Consider the following 26,025-nt stretch of genomic DNA (forward strand, 5'->3'; position numbering starts at 1 on the left):
TAAGCAGGATGTGGAAGAGGGTGCAGGAAATGTGGTGTTTGAAAGATAGGAGAGAGAGAAATCCGCGGTGCAACAGTATCTTGTTGGGGCATCAATGGAGTGTGTTGTTGAAGAGCTTAGGGTTTTTTTCTGCAGGAGAATTGATAGTTATGATTGTCCATTGACATGATCATGACTGCACGAAATCGCCTGACACTTGTAATGTCAGGCAACAAAGGACTCTGGAAATAGAAGAGACTTTGCTGAGTGATTTTTGTAGGTTTAGAGTCAAGAGTGAGCCATCTGGGGATTTTAAATTCAAAGTATCTTGCTAAGTCTTCGAGACTGAGCTTCCGTAAAAGACGCAGTAGCTCAGTGTGCCCACTATCTGGGTGTGGTAGCATCATTAAGGACTCATATTTTCAACTGCTTAATTTAATAAACTCAAGGAAATTAAGGCACTATAACATATTGCCATTGAGGAACTTAAAAGAGGAGTGGATGAGTATGTGAATTATACTCTAGAAGCTATATTCTTTCAATATAAAGTAAATCTCTATTTTAAGGATATTTTGGGGTGATGTGGACTGTGCAGAAGATCAAACATTAGACTGGAAAAGCTTGTTCAAACCTGTTTGGTAACATGAACATTTCTTGGACATATTTTTACAGGGGAGCCTAAGGAGTTCGTAGATTGGCTGGATGTGAGTGGGACATAAACGAATCAAGGAGAATTCAGTCTCAGTTGCACTTTGTACCTCCTTTTTGCATGTTGTTGATATGTATGCATTATAATAGTCTAGTTTGTAGTGACAAGTGTGTGGATTAAAGATCTGCATGAAACTGATTAAAGTTTATGTCCAGATCAAAGAATGAAGAGCAGCATTTCCAGCAAGCTCAGCTGAAAGAAAGCTTTTTTTCAGTAGCTGCTTTTCATCTATTATCTTGGTTTAGCAGATGTTGTAGAAGAACTAGAGGTATTTATCCCATTAGCCTGAAAGAACTGAAAATACCTTGTCAGGATTTCTTTCCAATCATTTGAGTTCTGTGAGGATGCCAAAGATACTGTATTCCCAGACTTACCTGAGTGGTGAAATGTGTTCAAGTGCCTTCAAATACCGTCAGAGTGGTCTCTGCACCTTGGCTGTAGGCATCTAGGTAGGTAGATGATGTTACCTGTTGAAGGAGTTCTGGAATTTCTATGTTCTGTCTGCTTTTGCTCAAGAGCAGGATGTTTCTATACGATGGTAGTGTTAGGAATCAGATCTGAGTGCTCGTTTTCTAAGGACTGATGAAGGCACTCATTATTTCTAAAAACAGGAGCAGTTTTTTCTCCCTGACTTTTGCAGTCAGAAGAACTATGGGTCAGTTATATAAACCGGACCTTAAATACCTTCTGTGAGTTCTTGGTCTTTCTCTGTCTAAATGGGACTGAATTCTTCTCAGTGACATGAGGTAGGCTATTTATTTTAACTGAAGAAGAGGGAGGACGGTTTTCCTATGCATCCAATGAAATATGTTAGAAGCTCTTTCTGTGTGGTGTTTGATGCTGGTCTCTGGGCTATGCAGCCTGAGCTGGTTCACTGCCGTTCTCCATTTCCAGCATTTAATCTGCTGTGTAAGTTGTGGAGCAGCAGGAAGCTGGTTTTGTCCCCATTACTGAGCTCTGGTGTCCTGAAAGAGCAGTCTGTGCTGGCAGTTGCATTCACCTTTGCACTACTGATGCTGCTTTTGCAGTTTGTGTGGCTGGTGGGAGGATGCTGAAGGGAAAATTTGAGCAGTAAGGGGTCCACACAACCCAAACAGTAGAGAACAAATGGTTATCTGTTATCACTTAAGATTCAACCTTATTATGCACAACTTCTGCTTCTAGGGTAGTTTGAAAAATCAAGCAATTCTGAGTCTCGGGATGCCAATGAGCTTCGGTTTCCTGTTTGTTTGCAGGAAGGAGGAGATGCTCTGTTTTTTTCCCCAGATTAGAGATTTATCTTGGGAGATGGGCAGATGACTCTACCACTATCCAGTCCCTAGACCGAAGGTAGAACCTTTCAGGATAAACAGTGTATGTGAAGGGACTGAGGGTTGCCTGGAAGAAGCTGACAGGCTCTTTATAGTGGTATAGATGTAAATGACTTGAGATAATTTCTGTAAAGGCTGAACTCTCTGAGGAAAGACAGTGGTCAGGACTTCAACACCGCCCCAGCTAGCTAATGGCTTTTTATGTTCTGAAGATAATGTTCCCACCTTAAACTGGAACCTGAGTGGCCGGATGAATTTTTGTGTGTCTGGATTTCTGATTCACTTAGAGCTAATGTGGAAGTAACTGCTTTCAAATGGCCCTTGGCCAGAGAGCATTGCTAAGTGGTGATGGGAAATCTTATTTTACTTCTGCCACTTTTGCTAATGTGCGTTGAGAGGAGGGGAAGTGGGATATTTGTACCATCCCTTGCAGGTGGTGAACTGAGCACTTGCCAGTCAGGTATTTTCTGGGCACTGTGTTGCCCAGAGTAAGTCAGCAGAGAATCTGATCCAAATGCCAGTTAAAAGTCTCCTCCACAGCTATGACAAGATCTGTACAAATTTAGTTGGCGGGAGCTTCTGCACAACTGCGGTGAACGTAAGTGCTGCGATACCTTTTTCTAATTTCAGGATGACAAGTTGGATGCAAACTTTTCTTTTGTATAAACACGGAGCTTTGCATACAAACAAATAGTTATTTTCAGTGCTCATTTCCTAGAAAAAAAAATTGAACTTCAAAGGTAAAAATAAACAAAAATGTTCTAAAACCTCTTCAGATTGAAGATCAGGGGAAAAAAAATAACAAAGGCTCAAGCTCACTTCCAATTCACATAATTGCTAACACAGAGCAGCAGACCAGCTAGATGAAGTGCACATTGTGAGGCACAGGAACAATTTGTACTCCTTTTAAGCTGCCAGAGTAGCAAGGAGCATATACAAATGCAGTGAAATAAACCCTCATCTCTGCGTTCCATTTTTCTAAGAAAGATCATCCATTTAGGTTTAACCAATCTCTGTTTTTATCTTAATGGTTCACAGGAGAGCAGTTAACTTCTGATGTCTCATTTAGGGCGCTATACTGATGGAAGAATTTATATGTGAGTAGATTGCAGTATCAGGGATTATCCTACCTTTTGATTGGTGAATAGGTTTTCAAACCACTGAGGCCGTGGATATACATTTACTCTGTAAGCTTTTTTTTTTATCCATGGCTGCATGTCACTGTTCAAATCAAGCAGTTTATATGAGTGCTACTCAGCACTCTCTAAGCAATAGGAGTTCATATACTTAAACAATTTAGTAGATGATTTGTGCTAATGGAGTTGACTGTTGCTTAGAGACAGTCAAGCTCGGAAAGGCTGTAACATGAATTGAATGAAATAGCTCAGTGTTTACTTTTGCTCTTTCCTGCATTTGAGTCAACGTAGTTCTTTTATTGAATATGTGATCTATGAGTCTTATAACTCAAAAAAGTGTCAGGCATCACCTAAATGCATGCTGTTTTGTTTCCATGTGTCAAATGAGAATAGAGCTCTGCTTCAGTGAGGTACTCGGGGCAAGGCTGGCAGCTGTTTTCCAGTCGGAGGAAAAGCTTGAGAAGAGCACGTCTGTTTTAGCAGGAGGCCAGACCTTCTGCCACTCAGGCTGAAGCGTCTCTCAATGTCCTCTTAAACGGAAGTGATAATCAAAATATAGCAGACTAATTGTTTATGTGAGTGGATGAGATTACCCCAGACAATGTGGTGCTGTTTGACTTGGAGAAGAAACTGTGTAAGCCTACACAAGGCTGCATCACAGAGCTAGTTGATTGGCTTTTTGATTATGTAATAAAATCTGGAAAGGTGATAAAAATGGAGCTGATTTTTGGGTGGGGTGCTGTACTATCTTTTCAGATCAGCTTATAGCTGAGTAGTATTATTTACTATACACAAATGAATAGGGAATCGTAGCTAAGGCACTGAGTGTGCTTTTAATCTTAATGTGCCAGGCATTGGGTTGACTTCTTGTGATAAGGTGTCCGAGCGGGTTGTGGAGCGATAAGGAAAAGGTTAGAATACTGTTCTGAATGTTATTGCGCAATATTAGGCTGACTTTAGCAGGACTTTTAAAATGGGATTGTGTACAGCAATTAGTTTATTTAACTTGAAACTAGATGGGAATTCTGGTATCTCCTTTTTTCTTGTGTTTACATTCCCCTTCCAGGGAAACTGCCCAGTAGCAGGGCAGCCTTGCTGCTACAGTCAAAGTCACTATGGGAGCCAGGGTGGCATGGATACAAACCTCAGGATCTCAGGCTTGCCTGTGATTGCATTTAAGACTATACACTAACATAAAGAAATGGAATACATAAAGTACCCTGAAAAGTGGAACATTTTCTTTCTGGGAAGGGCTGCTAGAATGTATCCCACTTATTTTTTTATTTTTATTTTTTTTCCATCAAGAAAATACAAAAGAGTAGCCTGAGAGCACTGACAGATCTGAAAAGGGAAACGGGTAGCTTTCTATCGCGTGCCTCCATGGTTCTCACCACACTGGCTGAGTGCTGGTCATGCAGGAGTAAGTAATGATGACTACTCCATCACCCACCACACTCTCACCTAGCTCCAGTTTCTTGTGCTAGCTGCATGGTCTTCTTCAAACCAGGTCCTTTCTTTTCTCCTGTTGCCACTCGTGTTGTTTTCCCCAGCTCACTCCAGCAGATGCAGGACTCCTGCCCCGTCATGCCACATCTCCCTGAGACACTGGGGCTGTCAGTGTGCTGTCCCACTGCCGGCCTTTCCCACATGTTGGATTTTGCCCCTTCCCCACGCACCTGTTGGTTGAGGGCATGTTTTGGGCAGTCATGGTCATAAAAACTCCCAGTGCAAGTTGCAGTCAGGGCTCTGCTCAAGGCGCAGAGGCGCTGGCCCTGAGGTCCTCCCTCCGCAATGCCTCTTGCCAGCCAGTGCTAAGCAGCTGCTTGCCCAGCATTGTGACAGGCCCTGGTGGTGAATGGAGAAGGGGAAATGATTTTTCTTCTTTTCCCCCAAGCATACAATGGAAGGAAGCACTGTAATAAACAGAGTAAGGTAAAAAAGCTTTCCCGGCACATTACCTTCTAACACTTCTTCATCCTGTTTCTCTGCTCCAAGTCCCACTCGGCAGGACTCTGCTGTGGGGAGGGTCACGTCCAGTGCCTGGCCAGCTGGCTTCTGCCCCTGCCAGCCCTGGGGCTCAGGCTTCCTAGGGCAGAGTGACCGGAGAGCCTTTGCTTGCTGCTGGGAAGGGCTGCCGATGTGATGCTGTAGTCTGTGGTGGGGGGGCTTTGCTTTCCCAGCTGGTGTAGAGGCTGTGTGGAAGCCTCGCCTTGTCTAGTCAATGGGTGGAAAGGCATCTTTCCCTTTGATCTCAGCAAAAGAAGGTCTGTGTACCTTAGCACACTGGAGCCAGTATAGAGCAGTGACATTTCACTGCAGACGTAGCAAAAGAAATAATAAAGTGTCCAGAAGTTAAGTAGAAGATGAGGGGGGTGGGTAGAAGGGAGGGTGGGGAGAGGAAATACTTGGAGATGTCTGCAGTGCTTCCTGTTTGTTTCTGAAAATTATGAGTCAGATCCCTACCAACAAGAGGGGGGTTTGAAAAATCGTGAGCTTTAAAATAGTGGTTGTGCATGGATTCATTCTCTCGGTCCTCTGGGTTCCGAGCTTTCAGAGCTGACAGCCATTTTTCGTGTTTCTCTGGGTGGTGGCGACAGCAAGCAACATGTGCTCTTTTCCTTTTCTGTGAAAGTAGGGGTTTCCTTAATATACAATCTTACAGCATCAGGAAGTAGGCCAATAGTAAAGATACCAAAAATTGCAAGATTTAGAACAAAACGTGTGATACTGTTGCAGTTCTTCTAGAGTTGATTGCTTTGGCCTTGAAAACTTTTGCAACATGAGTTAGTTGTAACCTTCAAGCTGGTTTGCCTTTCTTTGTGATATATACTTTGGCACAGGAGGAAGAAGGTGTGCTGTGTATTGCTGGATCATGTTTGAGAATAGCAGTGCTTTCTGCTCAGAAAGGATTCAGAAGGATAAACCATGCTCCTTTTTCCTAACTAAAACGTAGTCCACATCTTTAAAACTCGTGGATTTAATGGGATTGTAATGTGAGCATTAATAAGCGTGTGTAGAGGTGTTAATGCACTTAAAAGGAAAAATGAAGTGGATGCCATTCTTCTATTTATCCGTATATATCGCTGAAGTGCAGGCTTTTCTGGAAGACGTGGTGTCTTTGTTTCTCTGCCAGTTAATTCCCAGTGAGTGTACGTAAGTGATAAAAGGACCTGAGCTCTCCAAAGAGAAAGCAATTTTTTGCAGGCATTTTACCTCTGTTACGGTGTCAGGATAAACTGTACTAGGAGACCTGGAAGCTTTTCTTTCAGCTGAAAAGAATGCTGCAGAACTGGAGGGCCTTAACGAAGAAGGCCAAACTTATTTCTTTATAACAGAGCTTGTTGTTAAGACACACCTTAGTAGGTGATACAACATTTGGACCATTGACAGCACAGCCTGGGAGCCAGCGCTCTTTGGTGATCAGCAGTTGTTGCCCTGATGTTTATGTAGTGACACAAATCCCATCCTGTCCCAGCTCAGCATAATGTCAGTACTGAGAGTGCAGGTGGAAGCGCTAGGCCAAGGATGAGACCATTGTCAAATTTTCTGCCGTGTCTCCATTAATAAACACGTGCTCACGTGTGCTCTGAGGTGCTTGGGTGCAATGGTTGGTACCAGCAAACTGCTCAGTTTCCTGGTGTGATTTTGATACTCATGCTGTCCCTGGATCCCACGCAGGGGCAGAGATGGAGGGTTCCTGGAAGCTCCTCCTGCAGTGTACATCCACCATGGCTTGAATGCTGAAGTCTGCTGAGGTAAATGTAGGGTTTTCTCTGCTGCATGGCCTCAGCATTTGAGAGTGTTCTTGGGCACGTTGAATTTGTGGTTGTGAGTCTAGTGTCACAGTGTTAAGACCAGAGGGGATGCCAGTCTGCATGGTGGTCAATTGGAGAAAAGTCTGAAGCGGTTTTGAGGTTTGAACCTGCTTATTACGTCATTTTTCCATAGGAAAGAGTCACTCCAGTAGCAGAGCAATGCATTGGCTCTTTTTCCACCTTCATACCCATATACCTGCACAGAAGCTACTGTTTTGCTTATGGCTGCTCTTTCTTTTACTTTCCTGCTTCCCAACTTTTTCTCCAAGCATTTCCTCTTCAGATTGCTGCTTAGTGCTGGTACATGTAACTCTCTTAAGCGAGCATGTACAGGTTGGGTGTAGGTGTGGCAAAAGGCTCCAAGAGCTGCTCCCAGCAACTGGGAAAGCAGCTCTGAGAGAATCTGGAACAGCTCCCAAAATGATCTCTCCCAGTAGGAAACTGGCTCCGCTCAGTTTCAAAACACGTAAAAAGAGTCACTGCAATTTTTCAGCTGTTTTTTTTCGGAAGGTGTTTTTTTAACTTGCTGCAGAAGTAACAGAAAAGTGAAGAAGACAATATGCAAAATGACCTGGCCCAGCTGCAAAGAATTGTAAACATTTGTCACTGCAAAATGAACATAATAAAATCTGTTGTTGGGAGAACTGGAACACGTGTTGATGTGAAGTTATCTCTTATCCTTTAATAGCTGTGCATAGTTCTCATTACCATCAGTGAAAGCTGGACACATATCAAAGGGTGAGCAGACCTAGTTCAGTGACTTTCTGCAAACCAAGTCATTGTCCCTGGAGGCAGGAGTAAATGTTGAAACCAGCAGCAGGATTTTGGGAGCTGAATTACATGTTGGGTACAAGCTTGATGATGGTTGCGCTCTTAAACTGAGACCTGTCTCCTTTTATCTGAAAGCAAAACTAGGCAGTGCTCTACTTCCAGAGCATTGTCTCAGCAAGAAGGTGGTTGGGGAAGGTTCAAGAACCTGGTGTAAAGCCCAAGTTTGTCCCTGGTGACAGGATACAGTATGCCACGTGGAAGGGGGCTGTGGCTGGTGTGGGTTCAAGTTGTGATGCATGGTTATGGTGGCGCAGTATTGCTGGTTGGCCTTGAAGAGAGCCTCTGGGCAGCTAAAGGAAGGTAGACTAAGGAAAGAATATAAAGAGAGCTAGGTCAATGCTGAGTTATTGTAGAAAAGGGCTGTTTGACTAACTTGAGTAGAATTACACTTGTTCACACTATCTCAGGACTTGTCACCATTTGAAGGGCTCTGAAATAAGGAGAGTCCTTTCTTCATTCAATATCCTGACATATAAATGAGTTTGTAACATAGTGTATTTGGGTATCTATTACCTAAAAAAGGGGAACTTTTTTAGCAAAATGTTAGGCACAGAAGATTTGCCATTGCTGTGTGAAACAAACACTGCAAAATGTGTAAAATATCAGCATTTTGATTAAGAAATGTTTTCCACACGCATTTTTACACAGTGTGACACGGATTGGTCTGTCAGATTATTACTATTTATGTTACAAAATAGAGAAAGAACTTGGTTTGATTTCTAGGATCTAGATTCCAAGTTGTGTTTGCAGGATCAGTGATTTGTATGTATGTATTTGCGTATGTATGTGTTTTTCTATATGTATCTTATTGTCCCAGAAATTGTTGAGGTTCGTTAGAGACCTTACAGTAGCATTGGAGGCTGGTTTGCTTAAGCAACAATATTTTTACGTTATGCTGTTTCAGCCAAATGTAAGTTTCCCAATTCTCGCCTTTTGCTTATGCTTCATTTATACAATGTGTTGCTGTTTTGATGTGTAGGTGTGAAGGCTTTCATTACCATTTTCAGTGATGAAGTCACTTTTGGATCACTGGACAGATATTGGCATTTCTCAACAGTATTTTTCTGTGTAAACCTTTCTCTCTGTTTTCATTAAATGGTGTTAACAGTGGCAAATTCAGATTTTCCAATGCCTTTCATTAGTGCACAGTTCTTCAAAACAGTCCTTTCAAGAGGATGTTCACAAATACGTGCCATGGAGCTATATACGCAGTTGAGCAAAAAGCACAAATTCTTATGGTGGAAGCTGAATGCGGAATTCCTTTAGAATGTGATTATTTTCTCTATGCTGCTGGCTTTGCTTTGCTGTCTCTGGCTGAATAGGTAACCTTGCAATGAGTTCTGTGTGTCTACTTGATTTTGAGACCAGTGATGCTATTAATAGGTCCTCTTCTTTGAAGTCACTATGTACCATAGGAATTTAAGCTACTCAGATAGGGACTGATTAGTGAATTACATGCCTAAAATTCATGTGAAGATGCAGACTTGCATAAGCCCAAAAATTGCATTTTTGTTCAACAGTGGTCACAGCGTCAGTGTTGCTAATATATGTTATGTCAATATACCTAGTAATTCTACTTCATCCATACGTTTACACGGTGGGAGAGCTGAGTGGCAGACCTGTTACGCATACTTAAGGTGTAAGCAAGCGGAGTTAAAGTTACGTGTTTAATCTTGATTTTCTGATTTACTTCTAAGTAAGCATCGTGTTTGTATTGGGCCAAATCCTAGACTTGTAGTATTTGCATTCAATATGTAGCTAGTTGGAGTAAGGATTAAGTAGAAGAGCTGTGAAAGTTAGATTGTACTTAAACACTTTGATGAAGGATGCCTCAGATGCTCCTAAAATAAACAGAAGGAATATTTGGAGATTATCATGGATGTTTGCTGTATGTGGCCTTTGCCCTGAAGAGCATGAACATAAAGCCTCTGCTGAATACTGTATGTGGGATAACATTTCAAATAGACTGCTGAGCGAATGAGCAGATGATGACATTTTTGGATTTTAATGTATGATAATATACTTGAAGAAGGAATATTTTAATACCTATGTTTATTTATGCAGTGTCCTACTTTTTAAAGTCTTGCCTTAAAATGATCGAATTTCCAGTTTTAACAAAATTGGAGTAATTAATACAGTTTTCTTTACCGTCTTCATTTTGTGTACAATTAACTGAAGTGGTCCTTCACATCTGTCCTTGTGAGCAATAGCTGAGCAAGCTTAATTGAAACTAAAGGGAGATTTTTCTCTTTTATTCCACCACACCTCAGTGGCTGGAATCTTTTGAGATAGACTGCATCAGCATAAACATTTTCACCCTCAAATATACACGGTAGGTCACTCTGGCTCTTTTAAACAAAAGATTTTGCAGACTTCAAGAGATAAGTATTCCTTGTACCCTATGTGTAGGGACATTAACATAACATTTTCTCTGCTTGTTCGAAACCTAGTAGGGAGTGTGCTCCTCCAAGAGTGCAGTGTTATCAGTCTTGTTTCTCTGAGGGGTGCACAGAAGGAAGGTAGATGGGGCAGGAGGAATGTCTCAATCAGATCCACCTGGGTTTCTTGTTGGCATCTCAGCCAGGCACAAGAAAAAATGCCAGGTGTTCAGGTTGAACTAGGAGGAAGGCCTGGCAGAACATTAGTACCTCTGTCCGAAAATGGTTGGGGGTTACACTTAACAAGTTTTGCCAAAGCGTAGTCCTCTTACAAGGAGCCAGTAGGCAAGGGAGAGAGAAAGGCTGTGTCAGGAGGATGTTTCATGCTCTTACTTTAAACATCTGCCCTAGAGCAGGTAGTTATTGCCCTCTGGAGGTGCCTGTCTCTCAGTCTTGACTGAAAAAAGATCCCAGATGGCGGATTAAAACTAGACATCTTATGCTTACATAGCTGAACTCAGGCCACCAGAATGCCATTTTGCCATCCTGTATCCAGGTGAACTTTTCTTGACAGTGGTGAGCTTTGCTGGTCGTGGGCTACCTCCATTTGAAGGGTCTCCGATATAGCCACGCACATGGTGCTGGCACTGCTTGTTATTTAATAAACAGCACTTCGCCCCCAGTGCACTTTTGGGAAGGTAGGATCACTGGAGTGAAATCTTGGCCTCAGAGAGATCAGTGGAGAATTTGCCAGTAAGTTCAAAGAAAGCCAAGATTACACCCGAAAAAGAAAATGCCAGTAACAGAAAAATTGTCCAGTCTCCCAGGTGATGCACGCTGTTAGTGGGCCTGTGTTCTGCAAGCCACTACTGCTTTCAGAAAGCTCTCCTGCTAACCACTTTATATCCTTTCTATTTCTTAGCTGTAGAAGAATGTCTTAATACAAATTTCATCCAAAACAGTATGTTTTCCCATGCAAGACTTTCTTCTATTGAATGCCTTTAGGCTACCACAACATCCTTGTATGGTAGAGTTTCACTTTTCATATTAAAAAAAAAAAAAAAAGAAAAAAAGGAAGGAATCAGACATTTCCTCAGTTTTATGGGAATGTAATTTGTTTTTCAAAGGTACCGAGACAGACTGAAGCCAGAGCAAGCCTGGGAGCACACCCCCAGCTTTTTGGAGAAGCATAGAAGGACTTTGTGTGACTGGGGAATGAGCTGGGTGGGGTGGGCTGGCACACCTCCTCCCATTGACACTTCCCAAGTCCCCGTTTGACAGCAGAAAATAGGTATGCTTGGCAGCACTGCAAAGTGCCTTAATGTGTTTGTATTGTTGTGAGGATCTTGAAATACTGTGTGAATGTTTATTTACTTGGCAAAAATTAGTATGCCCAAGATAAGCTCAATACCATTTTCCTTGTGCTTAAATGACTTAACTATTATGCAGGCCAAGAAAGTTGCAAAACTGAGACTAAAACTGAAGAATCGTTCCCCTCACCCTTGCACTGTAATCACCAAATAACACTTTATTTAATAATTTATTTTAACTCTCCCTATAACACTTTATTTAATCATTTATTTTAACTCTCCTTACAATTTATGTCATTTTGTACAATGTTTTAAATGTAAGTGTACCCATAAAAAAGGATTAACAAATCCTACTGAACAGGTTCCTGAAGCCTTTACAAGCTAAAAGCATGACTGGATATAATGCAATACAAAAGAATAACAAAGTGGCATTCAGGATTTATAGCTGGATTACTTAATTGAATTGGAAAAACTTCCAGCTTTCTGGTTTTGTTTTGTTTCTTCCCCTCCAACATGCAAGCCTGCAGGTGCAGTTACGAGAATGTATGAATGTATGATCAGATAAAGAAAAAATCTTTTAAGGCTGATTATTAGTGCGTTTGTTAGTGCAACTGTGGAGCTGCCTACTAGCATGCTGTTGTTTCGTTTCTCAGTATGCGCCTTGTGCCTTGCTTTCTGCCCTTCTGTCTCCATGGCATTCGAAAGTGCAATTCAAAGTGCCCTGTGTGAGCGTTTTTCAGCATGACGAGAATGGCTGATCTGTGTAGCTGAGATATTTTGTGGTGAAATTTGTCTGCTGTTTAAGACACTTTAAGAAGTCTGGAATATTTTTAGATGCATAGAAGTTTGTTTTTCCAGTGCAGGAGTACAATCCTGAGTAATGTGCTCTAGGTGACCTGGCTTGAGCAGGGAGATTGGAGTAGAGCACCGCCTGTGGTCCCTTCCATCTTCAACTGTTCTGTGATCTAATAGCTTCTTTCAACCTGTGTTAAGCTTTACGTTTATTGCAATTAAAATTTATTTAGAAAGGAAAGAATAAAGCTGCTGAAGCCAGAGGCAGGCAGGAGTCAGACTTTGTGTCTCTCTCTGTGCTGCTGCACCTCATTGGCATGTAGTGCGGTTTTTGTTTAAATATTATGAATTGTGATCCTCCCATTTATCAAAAGGGATTTTTAACAAGGAATCTTCCTAAATGGTACAGAGGCTTAATAGTCCTGCTGTAAGTGCTGTGCAAGTTGGGGTTAGTATGGGAGACCCTGAAAAATCACACATGTGAAAAGATGCTGAAAAATTTGTCTGCGGAAAGGAAGGAGACAGGAAAAGGGGTAAATTTCGTACAGTGGAGCTAAATCATAGAGCTGTAAATCATTTGAATCAGAACTGGTAGTCACAAAGGTATATGAACTCACATTTTGGGAAGGGTGAGATATGATGACTGTAGATTTTTGGCAAGAGACTGCTTGAAGCAAGTAAGAAGTGGGCTGACGCAGATGCCTGATAAGAGGCTCAATGAGATGGAAAGTGGGTGGACTTGGAGAAGAACTGGGTGGACCTGATTGTTTTGGCACTTGGGTATTTGATGCTTGATTTCCAGGGCAGCAAAATTTTAATAACCTATTGTTTGTTATTGGTTGGCTTCTTAGTGATATGACTAGAAGCTCTCTTCCTAAATGGTTACTGTGTGGAGCATGGGAGAGGCTTTGTAGCTGTGGTTAGGAGGAGAAGAAGGTGCTCTGGAGGAGTGTTTTTGATAAGGAGGTTGTGTATCTGAAGAGATGACGGAGGAGCAAAGGAAGGAGAGGTTTTGAGGGCTGGTCTTTTGTTCACAAAGGAGTGTTGAGGTTTTGTGTCTTTGGGATGTAGCCTCAGTGTGATTTGTGAACTGAAGTGGAACAAAGATGTATTGCTTGGCTCTACTGACAATTAAAATGTCCAGCTCATCTTTCTGATGTCTGTTGTTAGTATTGCCCTCTCTTCCTGCTGCTGTTAGGCCTTATGCTGCTCAGAACGGTGAAATAATGATACCACTAAGAGTAAAAGCTGAGCAATTGAGTGTCTTAGATTGAAGAAGTTGCCTCTAGCTTAGTTTATTCAGCTTTTTCAGGAGTAAAAGACTTTATATATGTATAAAGAGTACCAAGCTGAGTTCCGCTCGTCCTCATGTATTATAACAGGCATCAGTAGCTGGGCCTTGTACTTTTTGACAAGTTAGGCACACGTGCATGTATGTATAGGTATATGTATGAGAGTCTGTGTGCGTGTTTGTTTAGGTATTGTTTTGCTTAATAACATTGGTTATGAAAAGTGGAAGTCTGTTGGTAGGAAGAGAAAAAGTACATTTCAGGAAGACTTTTTCAAATTGAAGGCACAAAGAGGGATAAATGGACATTATGTAGCTCCTTCCTTGGACAATCTTAAAAGCATCTTACATTATGAAAGAGCCCTAAAATTCATAAGATCCATCATCATTCCTTTCTGTTTTTTCTTTGATAGGTTTTTGTTCTTCCAATATGTACCTCAGCAGTTAATTTAAAATAACTCATAATTTGAAGAGTTTTTCTAGGTTTATAGCTGTACCACTATTCCTTGACCCTCATGCTACATCTGCAAGTTCCTAGAAACCTTTGGTGTATTTACCTTTAGCCTGTGTTAAGTAATCAGAGGAGCTTGTAGGACATGAAGACTCACCCGGCATATGTGATTCATACCTGAAAACCCAGATACCATTAGCCTCTTTTGCCAACATACCTGCCTTATCAGTTACACTGCTACCGCTTAGTCTTGCTCCTGCCATTGGTGCAGCCTTCCTCCTGTTTCCCCAAATACATAGTGAGTCCCCACTGGTTCTTCAGAGTCTCACTCTGTCTGTTCTTTCAGTGAAAGTCCCTACAAAGACTGCTGCTGTACCCGGTAGAAAGCTATAGTGGGAATTACTGCAAGTTGTTATTTCCCTGCTTCTGCTCAGGGAGCGGAGTGATGTTAGAAGCTGTATGGGTAGTTTAAAGTTGTTCATATTAGGCAAGCTCTGAAAACAAATGATGAATAGTATTGGAAGAAGTTGGTCCTGTCCTTTTGATGCGGAAACAACGAGAGGCACTATATTTGTAATGGCTTGTAAATACGTTTACACAGGTGCTACCTTCTACATGGAATTCACTGCTGCAAGATATTGAATGCTTATACACATTTGGCTTTGCATGTGGTGAGAAAGGACAGATTGAACTCCACCAAAGGAGGGAGAAAAATGAACATATTTGTGCTGTGACCACTTTACATGATATGGTGCGCTATCCTGGCTACCACTGACAGAGTTGAAAGCTGCCTTTGCTTTCCCTACCTGCGTCTGCTGAGAAGCACACCTTAACAAACAGGCATTGCTTTAGATAGGTTCAGTTCTCATTTAATGTGGTTTTCTACACTGTAGCATGATGTCTTAATGGCTGAAATACCTGCTAGTCTGTGAGGTTGGTGGTATGGTGAGGAACAGCCCTTGCTTCCCCTGCAGCAAGTGGAAAAGCTTTCCCTGGCTACAGTGGGAAAAAGACGGGGCATCAAAGACAAGCAATCCCATGAATGTTTTTACTTTCAGACCACAATTCTGCAATTATTGAATACAAAGGGCTATGAATAAAGTCTGGGGCTGTAATTATTATTTTGACTTTTCTGATGATTTGTCTTAGGCAGCAGTGAACTACTGTACAACTTGATTACTGCAGCAGTGCAACAGTTACTTGGAGGCATTATTTGTAAACCAGATACTTATTGTGTTCAGGGAAGAACTTGCACAAATAAAAATCATATCATACATGTGCAGGGAACTCCTGCCATTTATATGCCATCAACATATGAAAAACTGAACTGCAGTCATGTTGTATCTGCCAGCTACTGGGGCACAAAGCAGCAGCAGTATCATCTAGAGGGTTCAGCTGAAGAACTGAACCCTCTAAAGTTTGGCAAAGCTTCTTTGGTGATAGAGTAGCTTGAATAGAATCATAGAACAGTTTGGGTTGGAAGGGACCTTCAAAGCTCACCCAGTCCAACTGCCCTGCATTGAGCAGGGATATCTTCAACTAGATCACTTTGCCCAGAACCACATCCAGCCTGGCCTTGAATGTCTCTAGGGGTAGCACATCCACCACCTCTCTGGACAACTGCTTCCAGTATTTTACCACCCTCACTGTAAGGAATTTCTTCCTCATGTCCAGCCTGAGTCTCCCCTCTTTCAGTTTAAAACCATCACCCCTTGTCCTATTGCAACAGGCCCTGCTAAAAAGTCTCTCCTTGTCTTTCTTATAGGCCCCTTCCAAGAACAGAAAGGCTGCAATAAGGTCTTTCTGGAGTCTTCTCCAAGCTGAACAACCTGGAAGGGAAGAAGTGGAATATTGGCATAATAATTTCAATTGGTACTTAAATAGCTTGCAAATATGATGGTATAATACAGAAAATTCTGCCTTTATCAGAGTCTTGTCTGGTGCACTTTGGAGTCCTATGCAAACCAGCAAGTGAGTGATCTTAAAACATGCTGTGCCATTGTCTGACAGAAGCTGCAGGTGCCCAGGACCTTTTGTAGTCAAGCCTGTTGTTCCGTTTCGCACATCTCAGATGGATTGTTTGCATTCTGCAAAGGTCATGAATTACTGCTTGCTTAACGCAGCCACCCAGCAGGCTTCAGCAACAAACCAACAGCTGCTTTTTGGCTTGGTAAGAAAAGTCGGATTTGAAATGTGTATTGGAGGAAGTGGTCTGTGTTTGAAGAGCCTCTTCTGTTTCAGTCTACAGAGCAGGCTGCAGTCTTGCATCATGTGCAATGTGCAACTATGCGCTCACTATGGTACCGTAACAAACACATCCACCATAAACAAGTAGCTACTGAACATTTTGAAGGACATACGGTTGGAATACAGGAAGAATGTAATTGTGTGGAAATTTTGGGGATTAAGTTGTTGGAAGGCTGCTTTATAGGCAAAGCAATGCTTTATTCATGTTTTTGTCATGTGTTGTAAGATACTTCGTAAGGAACAAAGGTGTCAGAAGCTAAGGCATGGAGAAAGGTCTTAGGAGATGGTGCATCTTGTCTGCCTTACCTCTGTCCTGCCATTGTGCTGCCACATGTCAATTCATCTTTCTGTGCTGTCACATCTCTAGGATGGGAGTAGCAGCAGTTCCTTTCTCCTTTGTCTTGTCTGATGTCTTTGGCTCCTAATAAGTGCAGAACTCAGGTCTTTATCCTTGTGCCTTTAGAGGATGCTTAAATGAAAGTGATTGGTATTAATTATTCAATATCTATTTTCTGAGCCTTACAAGTTTGACATGTTTGAAGTTAAATGTGTTTGAACACTGTGGCTTACTGGCTCAGTGTGCAGGTTCTTGTTTGTTTCTCTCAGCACCAACACTTTGTTTTCTATATGGCATTTGTTATGGTGATGTGGTGCCAATGATGAAAGTTTAGCATCAATAGAGTACACAACTTGTCACCAAGGAACACAAGATGTTCCTTGTCAATTTCATTCAGCTTCCAATATACTGTCTTCCATCCTGACAGTGCTTAAAGATCAGACCTTACGGGTTTATTCTGTTTAGGGATTTTGTTGAGGGGGGAGTACTTCTTGGCATTAAAATCCTTTGCAAAACTTCTGTTTAACGTTCCAGGTTTTAGGTGCTGTTTATAAGAATCTTTAGCTTTCTAGATCATAGACAGATCTTGCAGCACTGGCTCTTCCTCAGTCCTGCTTTCCAAACCTTGCCTTGTTCTTGTTAAGCCTGGCCAAACCTAGACTGTGAAAAACACAACTCCATAAGGCAATAGCAGATCCCCTGCCTGATCCTGGAACCATTACCTCAATTCTCCCTTCTCGCTGACACCTCGCATTTGCATCCAAGTATGCTATGAGAACCAAGCTGTTGACTTATAAAATTCTACCATTTTCACTTCTGTTTCTGGGAGCTGCAAGTGGGCAGCTTGTGAAGAGGCAGCTTGCTAGAGGTAGAGAGTTCATGGGTATGCTGGAGGATTGGTCTTGGTGCACTCATGGCTGGTTGCAAAGCCTTTACCAGCTTGTGTGAAAACTGAATGTATCTATTGCGTAATTTGGCTGAACCCAAATTGTGTTTTTCCTGGCAATTTCCCACAGAAAATGCTGCTAAGACTGTTGTTGTGGAGTGGCAGGGCAGTGGTGCGTCCTTTAACGTGATTTTCCTGAATAATTGTTTGAAACAGGCAGATTATTTACAAGATGCTTCCTGAAAGGAAGCTGAATTTATGTGTAGGGAGTTCTGTGATAAGATTAACAATTTATGTTCTCGAAGTTTATTGCTTATTTAACTTCTAAAATATTGTGAGAAATAGATCTGATTTGTTAGTTAGATTTTGTGCTATGGATTAAATAAGTTATTATTCATTTCAGCAAAAGAAAATGTGGTCCTTTGAGTTTTGTTCGGAGCTGAAACTTAATTCCGCATGCATCCCCAGAAGAAAAAGATTGGAAATGGTGAAAAGCAGTAGAATGTTTAAAGACTAAACCCAAGGTGCTTTATTGGATCCCAGATTCAAATTCTAGTTAAAACAGTGCTATGAAACAGCAGGGCACTGGAGAAACCCCCGTGCATGGCAAGATTGTGTAAGCAGGTCCATGTATGCTCTGGTACCCACATAAGGTTTGCTTGCTGTGCACACCCCTAGAAGTCCTTAGTGGGTATGCAGGAATCTGTGAGCACAGAACAGCTTGCAAGCGTAGGGCCAAGCTAACCCGCAGTGCTTTAGATGTCCTTTCTCGTACCAGATACAAGTGTACCTTCCCAATATTTTTCTTTGAGCTCTTTCTAAAGTGGCTTAGAGTCTCTGTGTTGATTTTGGTGGATTTTGGATTGTGCCCTAGGGTAAAGGCTGTGAGAATCTGAGAGGTGTAGAAAACCAAACTATTTCTAATGAAAGAAAACAAGAATTTTACATGAAATGTTAATGCACATGATCTAGCAAAAGGGACTTTAATTGGCTTTAAATGGAAACGCAGGCCATATTTTAGTTCAATAGAGGAAATCTTTCTTGGAGGAAAATGTAGTTTTCTTTTTTTGGTTATGCTTAGTAACTGAGTAAAAGTTTGTAAGTATTTTTTGAATTAAATTAGAGAAATGTGCAGTATCTGTGCTGTGACAGGTATGTCTCTGCATATATATATACACACACACATATACATATGTATATATACACTCTGATGTCAAATGCATGTTTTAGTAAGTGTGATAACTTCTGTTTTTCTAGGTTAGTGGATGACCGGTGTGTGGTTCAGCCAGAGGCAGGTGACCTTGCTAATCCTCCAAAGAAGTTCAGAGGTCAGTACCTACGGATAATTCTTTGATGACTGATTTGTGCATGTTGTAACTCCTTCAGCACTTTGCCTTACCAGAATGTAAGTTCCCAAATGCCCTCATGGTTTGTGAACACGTCGCTGAAGTTTCAGGCTGGAATGTGAATATTTTGAGAACTAAATACCAAATCAGTGAAAGCAGGAGGGGTAGGTGGAAAACACAGGGAAAGGGACTAATTTTCTTGTAGTCCAAGAGTGGGTTGCTGTGTTCTGTATATCAAATGCTGATCCCTTGCGGTGCGACCAACTCCTTGCTCCAGCCCTGCTCTTATTGTAAATGGAAAACAAGCTTGTGAGGCTCAGAAGTACTTGAGCTGCTGGTTTGTTTATTTTTTAAAAGATAAGACAACATTTTAAGACTACCCTCAAATACTGTTACAGCTTTTTGTTTTCCTTAAAATCCTGTCTTTTTTCAACTTTCTTGGACATGACTTTGTAGATTTTGATAATTCTGCTGGTTTGCTTGTTGGAAAAAATAACAATGCACTGATAACACACAGTTTCTACTTCTTAAATACTGAAAAATACACCTGTGGTATCAGAAATTCAGTGTGTTTATATGCAGGGAATGAAATAAAAATAGACTCTCAGTCTGGGTCTGTACTTAATTTAAGCCATTGGCTCTAGCTGTGCCAAGGCAGAGCCTTACTAGCCTGCTCCAGACCTTTTTTGGCTTAAATGTGGATTCACGCACATTATGAGATAAAGACAGTTATGGTTTTCTTGGTTTAGAGCAAGGAAGAGGAGTTTTTATGACTGCTTTTATCTGTCTCAAGGGGTTGCACTGACACACTTATCCTTGTTATTTTATTATGCTGTAGTGTGTATATGCTAGTATTGCAAAAAAGTTGTGTTTAAGTCATTGAGAGGCTTCAGTTCTGCTCTCTCAGAGTATTCAAGATTTTTTTCCCCTTGCAAATCCAGAAAACATCAGCAGTTGGTTCCAGTTCCAGCTGTGAGTACTCAGCACATCAGCAGAGCTTGGAAATTGAGAAAGTGAAGATGTGTACTTCAAAACTAATAGTAATAAATTTCAGTCACTTGCATGATGAAATAACTTGATAGCAGGGATGAGGATAGATTATAGTTCTCCAGTGTGTCTTTCAGGCTTCCTAACTGTGATTTCGTCCTCTCGCTGCCTGCAAATGCATGTTTAATTCACAGCTTCCAGTTTGCACAAAACTTCAGATTGGGATTTTTTTGGACAGTATTTCAGCCACTTAGCTAGCCTGATGTGTTCTCAAAATAGAAGATATCCAGGTTTCTATATGAGACAAGGGTCACTGGAAAAGACTTGCATGTGATGGTATAATTGCAGAATGCAACCAAATGCCTGCCATCAAGGAGCTGAGCAGAGGTGAAAAAGACAACCTTAATTTTTAAGTTGTTTAATATTTGAGGCCTTGACTTTATAACTTCAGTACAGTTATACTGAACTGTACATGCTGCTTTTTTCCTAACTTCAAAAGGCAAAGAACAAAAAAGTTGACTTTACTGTCTCTTGATTTTTTTTTAAAGTAATTTCAACAGTATCAAGAATGTCTGGGCACACTGATCCGGGGTGCAAAGTTACTGAATTCTCAGCTCTAATGGCATGCCATCAGTGCTGGCAGTAGAACACGTTAACAGAGATCAGGTGTCAGAAAGGGATGAAGCACTGACAAAATGTACAGCTGTTTGCTGCAGCTGGGGGAATGCAAGGACTGTACTTCTGAGTTACATCCCAGCTTCTGCAGGGGAATGTTTTCTATTAGCTGTAGACAGTTTTGGCTCTATTCGCTATTGAAACCTCTCTCTGTTGCTTGCATAACACATCCCTTTATTTTCAGTTGCCTCTGCTCCTTCTTCTCCACAGCATCTAACTTGCCCTTTCTTCTAACTCAGATCCTCCACTTTTCAGGGGTCCCCTCTTCTCCCTTTCCCTCCCTGCCCCCAAAATTGTTATTAACTAGTTTCCTCCTCCTCCTCCTCACTGCTGCCTCTTAGCTCCCTTTGGCTCCTCACTTCCTCTCCCTCTTCTTTCTGTTTTAGGGTGCCCTCATGTCTGACTTAATTTTGAAGTGCTTAGCTATTGCTAGCATTGTGGTAGCATGCAAATTTGGATGAACTGCAACACTGAGTAGGAGAACCCAAATCAGTGAGCTTTATCACCCCAGTTGAGGCAACCTGCCATGCTATAGCATAGTGGCTATATTGTTAGGGGCCACATCTATTAGCATTTTCATGCTGCTTCAGGTGTGTGCAATCAAGTGACATTCAGGAGATTGGCTGTAGCAGAGATAAAGCCATTGTTTGTTTTCTCTTTCATCTTACATGTCAAATTCTAAGTGTGGAAATAGGAGTTTTGTTGAGAACACAGTAAAAACTTCCTATTCCAATCCTGACTCTAATCAGGATTTAGTGCCTGGTACCACAGAAGTGTCTGTATTATGAGAGCAACCAGCACATCTCTGCCATGTTTTGTTAAATTTCTTAGCCCTGCTCAAAAGCACTGAGCCAAAAAAGTTGCTAAATGTTGTTGTTATAACCGAGAAATGTAAACAAACCCCTTATTTCCTCTCCCCCCCAGCCCCAATCTTCTGGGAAATAGCATTCAATTAAAATGGCAAAGTTAGTAAACCAAGCAAAAACTGCTTTAAGTAAGTTCTTGACATAAAAAGAAGGCTCAGGAATGGATGATTAACTGCATGATTAGACATAAGCAACTAAAAATAACATGTAGCAGCAGGAAGAGTAGGGCCTCTTTAGTAGTAGGAACTGCTGTCTGTATGGTTTATAATGTTTTTATCACTGATAGCCGAACTGACGTTGATTTGAGGTTAGAGCTTGACCTAAGAGTCAAAGAAGTATGAGAAAGGCAAATTTCTAACAAGATGTTTAGATTCCGACGACTGACTCTGGAAATTAGCATCAGAGGACTGTAGTTGCTCTTTTTTGGTAATATTTTATCAACCCTTTCCCCAACAGGGAAAAAAAAATAAAAATTGTGTTTCATAGAATAATAGAGTAGTTTGGGTTAGAAGTGACCTTAAAGGTCATCTAATGCCAACTCCCCTGCCATGGGCAGGGACACCTTCCACTAGACCAGGTTGCTCAAAGCTCCATCCAGCCTGGCCTTTGAACATTGTCAGGGATGGGGCAGCCACAGTTTCCCTGGGAAACCTATGCCAGTGTCTCACCACTCTCATAGTAAAGAATTTCTTTCTAATGTCTAATCTAAATCTCCCCTCTTTCAGTTTGAAGCCATTCCCCCTTGTCTTATCACTACATGCCCTTGTAAAAAGTCCCTCTCCGGCATCCTTGTATGCCCTTTAAGTACTGCAAGGCTGCTGTAAGATCTCACCAGAGCCTTCCCTTCTCCTGGCTGAACAGCCCCAACTCTCTCAGCCTGTCTTCAGCCCTTTACTTGTTTCCCTTCTACAGAGTTCACTCAGAGATCAAGGTACTGAGCTGTTGGCCTGAACCGAAAGCCTGACTAAAGAGGTGTCTCAAAATAGCAGTTTTGGTTTTGTTACGTGTTTGTGTTGTGTGAGTGGGTGGTAGCTATTCTAGGTTTTTCAGAACTTCCTCCAAAACAAAGTATTGTAAAGCTAAGGAGAGCTGTGGTTGCTTTTCATTTTGTGTCTGTGCAAAGAAGCTGTGGTCCAGATTTCGCCTTCAGTCACAACAGAAAGAACCTGGAGCGGCTCTGTGTTCATCAGTGTGCATCTCCAGATCTGCGTCAGTGCAAAGGAGGGCAGGATTTGGTCCCACATGTGTTTCCTGAAGTCTGTTAAAGGGAAAAAAAAAAGAAAAGTGTATGCTATTTTTCAGTTGAATTTAAGGACTGATCAAGCCAGGTGCTTCATGTCCTAATTTTGCCTGAAGCTAGTGAGAGCTGAAGCGCTTGGTGTCAAGATGGGAATGCTTACCCTGCTGCAGGGCCAGGTTCACAGAGATGAGGAAGAACAGTGTGTGCCAAAAGTCTTGTACCTCTGTAGAAAAGTCACATTGTGAGCAAGAGCTGCAAGTTTCCTTGGGCTCTGACCTTAAACACACTTCAGCTTGATGCTGTTATCTCCAGCGGGAAACGCTTTCAGCTTCCAAGGTGTAAAATAGCACAGATAAGACCTGCTTGTTAGTCAAATTTAGCAACTCTGAAAAAGGAGCATAAGTCTCTGTTCTATTTTAAGTGTAAAATGACCTAAGTTCTTAAACTCCCCTACATTATATGCCACTTTTTCTTGAAGCATTTGCAATGAAAGTGATGAGTTCTTGTGTATCCTTCTCTTGCTTTTCTCTCAAATTTTAGTCTGTCCAAGATTTTTCTGACGTTGTGCTTTCCTCGTCGCTCCCTTCCATTACGTTCCTGTGCACTCTCGCCTTTCTTCCTCCTTCTCTTTTATTTGCCTTCTCGTACATTGTTTCTGTTTGTCGTATTTTCTTACTTTCTAACAAGCCAAGGTGTATAGTGTAGGAGGTTAAGCCTGGAGTGTGACCAGGGAGAGCTTCCCCTGCTTGTTCCATTTTGTAAAGAAAATGCGAAGTGTTTTTATTGTTCTTAGAACCGTGTGTGTGGGCTGGGGTGGGCAGTGTTTCGCATTTTCTCCATCTTCACTTTGTGCACAAGTAAGTGAAATTTTGCCTGGAAGATTTTGTGGGTATGAGAAAACTGCTGAAACTGCAGAAGTCTGAACGCATGAAAGTTCAGCAAGTGAAACTGCCTGTTACTTTTAAGCCATTTGCTTTAAAGCTATTTGTTTACCTTTGACTGTGCCTACTTAGTGTCCTCAGGAAGAGAAGCATTTATGTAAAACTCCGTAAAGTAATGAGTTAGGAACCAGGACTGTCTGAGAGGGTGGAAGAGATGATCTGTCTCACGAGTGGGTCCCTAGACAGACCTTCAGGAGGGTTGGGCTTTTGATCCACTGTGTGCTGGAAAGTGGCTTTGTAATCTTCTACTTAATTTTCTGTTTTTTGCCTGTTTATTTAAACTATAGCTTCTCTAGGGCAAGCTCTGCTTTCTTTCCCCTGCTGATGTTCAGGACCACAAAGTTTGAATTTATATAGTATCCTATTTTAAAAAGTAAGCAAACAATATGATTATTATTTTTTAACGATAAATTGAAGAAAATACAATTGAAATAATACGGATTTTAACAAAGTTCTCGAAAGTTCAACTTCCAAAGCACTAGACTGGAAGTCAGGAGACCTGTATTGTGCAGATGGAATTGTGGTGGCTGAGGTTATCTAGCACCTGCCCTACATTTCTTTTAATTTGAGAACTATCATTAGGGAAAAGTCATCCATCTTTGGGAAGCAGACCCAGTAGTGACTGCACATCACCATGCACAGCTTGCATTTCTCTACAGTTTGGTAGCACTGTGCTTCAAGACTCTGCCATAAGGATGGGAAATGGTGTGTTTACTCAAATAGCAATGTGTGGGGAGTAAATGAGAAATGAAGACTGGTCCTATGAAAAAAAAAGGTATTGTTACTTTAGAGGATCAAGTATTTTGTGAAGCCTTCTGAGAAGTTACATTAATTATAGGTTGCTGCAGAAAATAATAGTGGACTTCTTGTCTTACAAGCTGAAATCCCAATACTTAAAATCTCCTACAGTGTACAGTATGATCTAACAGTCCTCGGAGTTTTGTAATTGTGGTTGGGTTTTTTTTTTTTGTTTTTTTTTTTTTGTTTTCCTTTTTTGTTTTTTCTCCTCAGTGCCCAGGATATTGTAAAAGTTACCTGGGAGTTACACACTCTAGGTTGTATGATACAGTTCTCATTGTAATTGTTCCACTTTGAAATGAAAGTAAACACCTCTGCAAGGTGGCTAGGTTTGCTTTGAGAAAGATTTGGAGTGCTTTCTCCTAGGAACAGTGGCTGAGGATTGTGGTTAAGGAACAAATTGGTGAGGACTTTGGGTCAGTGCCAAGGAAAGTTCTGACACTGGCAGTGGTTTTGTGTGAATGAACTTTGCTGCTATGAATAGTAGAAGAAGATCGATTGCTATGAGGAGACAGTGAAATGAGAAGCTTGGTGTAATAATGGCCAATGTATGACAGGCCAAATGGCACATCTGCAGAACTAAGAGCACTGCAGCTTAGTTTGTGTATTGAGAGCCAGTACTGTTGCAGACAGCTAGCTCTGTGGGCCCAGGTGGTGGGAGGAACATGTGGCATGGTCTTAGTCTAGTGGTTTTGGCAGCACTAACATCAGATAGCTGTGCTTGGGTGAGCCCGATTATAATTGAGAGTGTGTCTTGTTTTATTTTAAGGGGAGTTCATTTTTACTCAGGAAAGGCAAGGCCAGTCTTCACACTAGATTTTCGCTTCCTCTCCTGTTGTTTTGTAAGACAAATTCCTACTGTAGATTGGTTTCAGTAACTCCTCACAGACTGTGAAGAGATGAATATATTGGAGGATATATAGAGAATGTATCTCACAGGAGCTAAATCTCCACCTCTTCATCCCAGTGTGAAAGAGTAATTCCATTAGATTGATAGTGTTGAAGATGAGAATAGTATCTGTCTTGGTATCAGCATCTTCTACAGACAGATTGTGAATATGACACTTGAATTTTCACTTGTAAGTGTGGAGTAGTTAGGTGCATGATAGAAGGTATTTCTCACTTGTAAGTGCGGAGTAGCTAGGTGCACGATAGAAGGTATTTCCCACATGTGCTGTTGTGGATTAGAGAACTGGAACCAGTCCTAGGTAGTTAGCAACAGCAGATGTTAAACTTGCTCTGGGAATTGGGGTGTGAGTGGGACAGCACTGTAAAATAGAAACTGCTGCTGACCTGACTCAGTGGTTAAAAACACAGACCATGATAGTTCCCTATAGCTTCCCCTGCTGTTTTTGTGACAGTAATGGGTGAGTGATGAGATTACGCAGCATTTAAAAATGACATGCAAGGCTGGTAGATTGAGCAAGGTCACCTACACAGTGATCCAGTATGTTAACTGGAATGCGTACTTAGTATTGCTATTGCTATTTCATATCGCAGCTTGGTTGATAACAGAGGTAAGGGTGACTGTACAGTGCTGTTGGAAAGTGACTCTCTTCAGAGAAAGCCGCAAGAGAGCTGAGAGTAGAGAGGGCTGTTTCCAAATTATTCTGTGCTTTGTAATGTGTATGCCATTAACTGTTGAGTGCAGTGGTAAAAAGCACTTCATGTTACTCACATGGAGCTCGCATTTTTGTTCACTT

At 41.5% G+C, this 26,025-nt stretch overlaps 1 protein-coding gene across 3 annotated transcripts in view; it reads left to right on the forward strand.

Annotated features, from left to right (window-relative positions):
- ITPR2 (inositol 1,4,5-trisphosphate receptor type 2) overlaps positions 1-26,025 on the forward strand; it is a 261,899-nt gene that overhangs the window by 13,353 nt on the left and 222,521 nt on the right. For all 3 annotated transcript variants that reach the window (XM_065673846.1, XM_065673864.1, XM_065673855.1), the window contains one exon: positions 18,727-18,797. In XM_065673846.1, the coding sequence (XP_065529918.1) occupies positions 18,727-18,797 (71 nt within the window). The remainder of the gene's footprint in view (positions 1-18,726; positions 18,798-26,025) is intronic.

This window comes from Lathamus discolor, chromosome 1 (assembly GCF_037157495.1).
Source record: "Lathamus discolor isolate bLatDis1 chromosome 1, bLatDis1.hap1, whole genome shotgun sequence".
NCBI classification, from domain to species: Eukaryota; Metazoa; Chordata; class Aves; order Psittaciformes; family Psittacidae; genus Lathamus; species Lathamus discolor.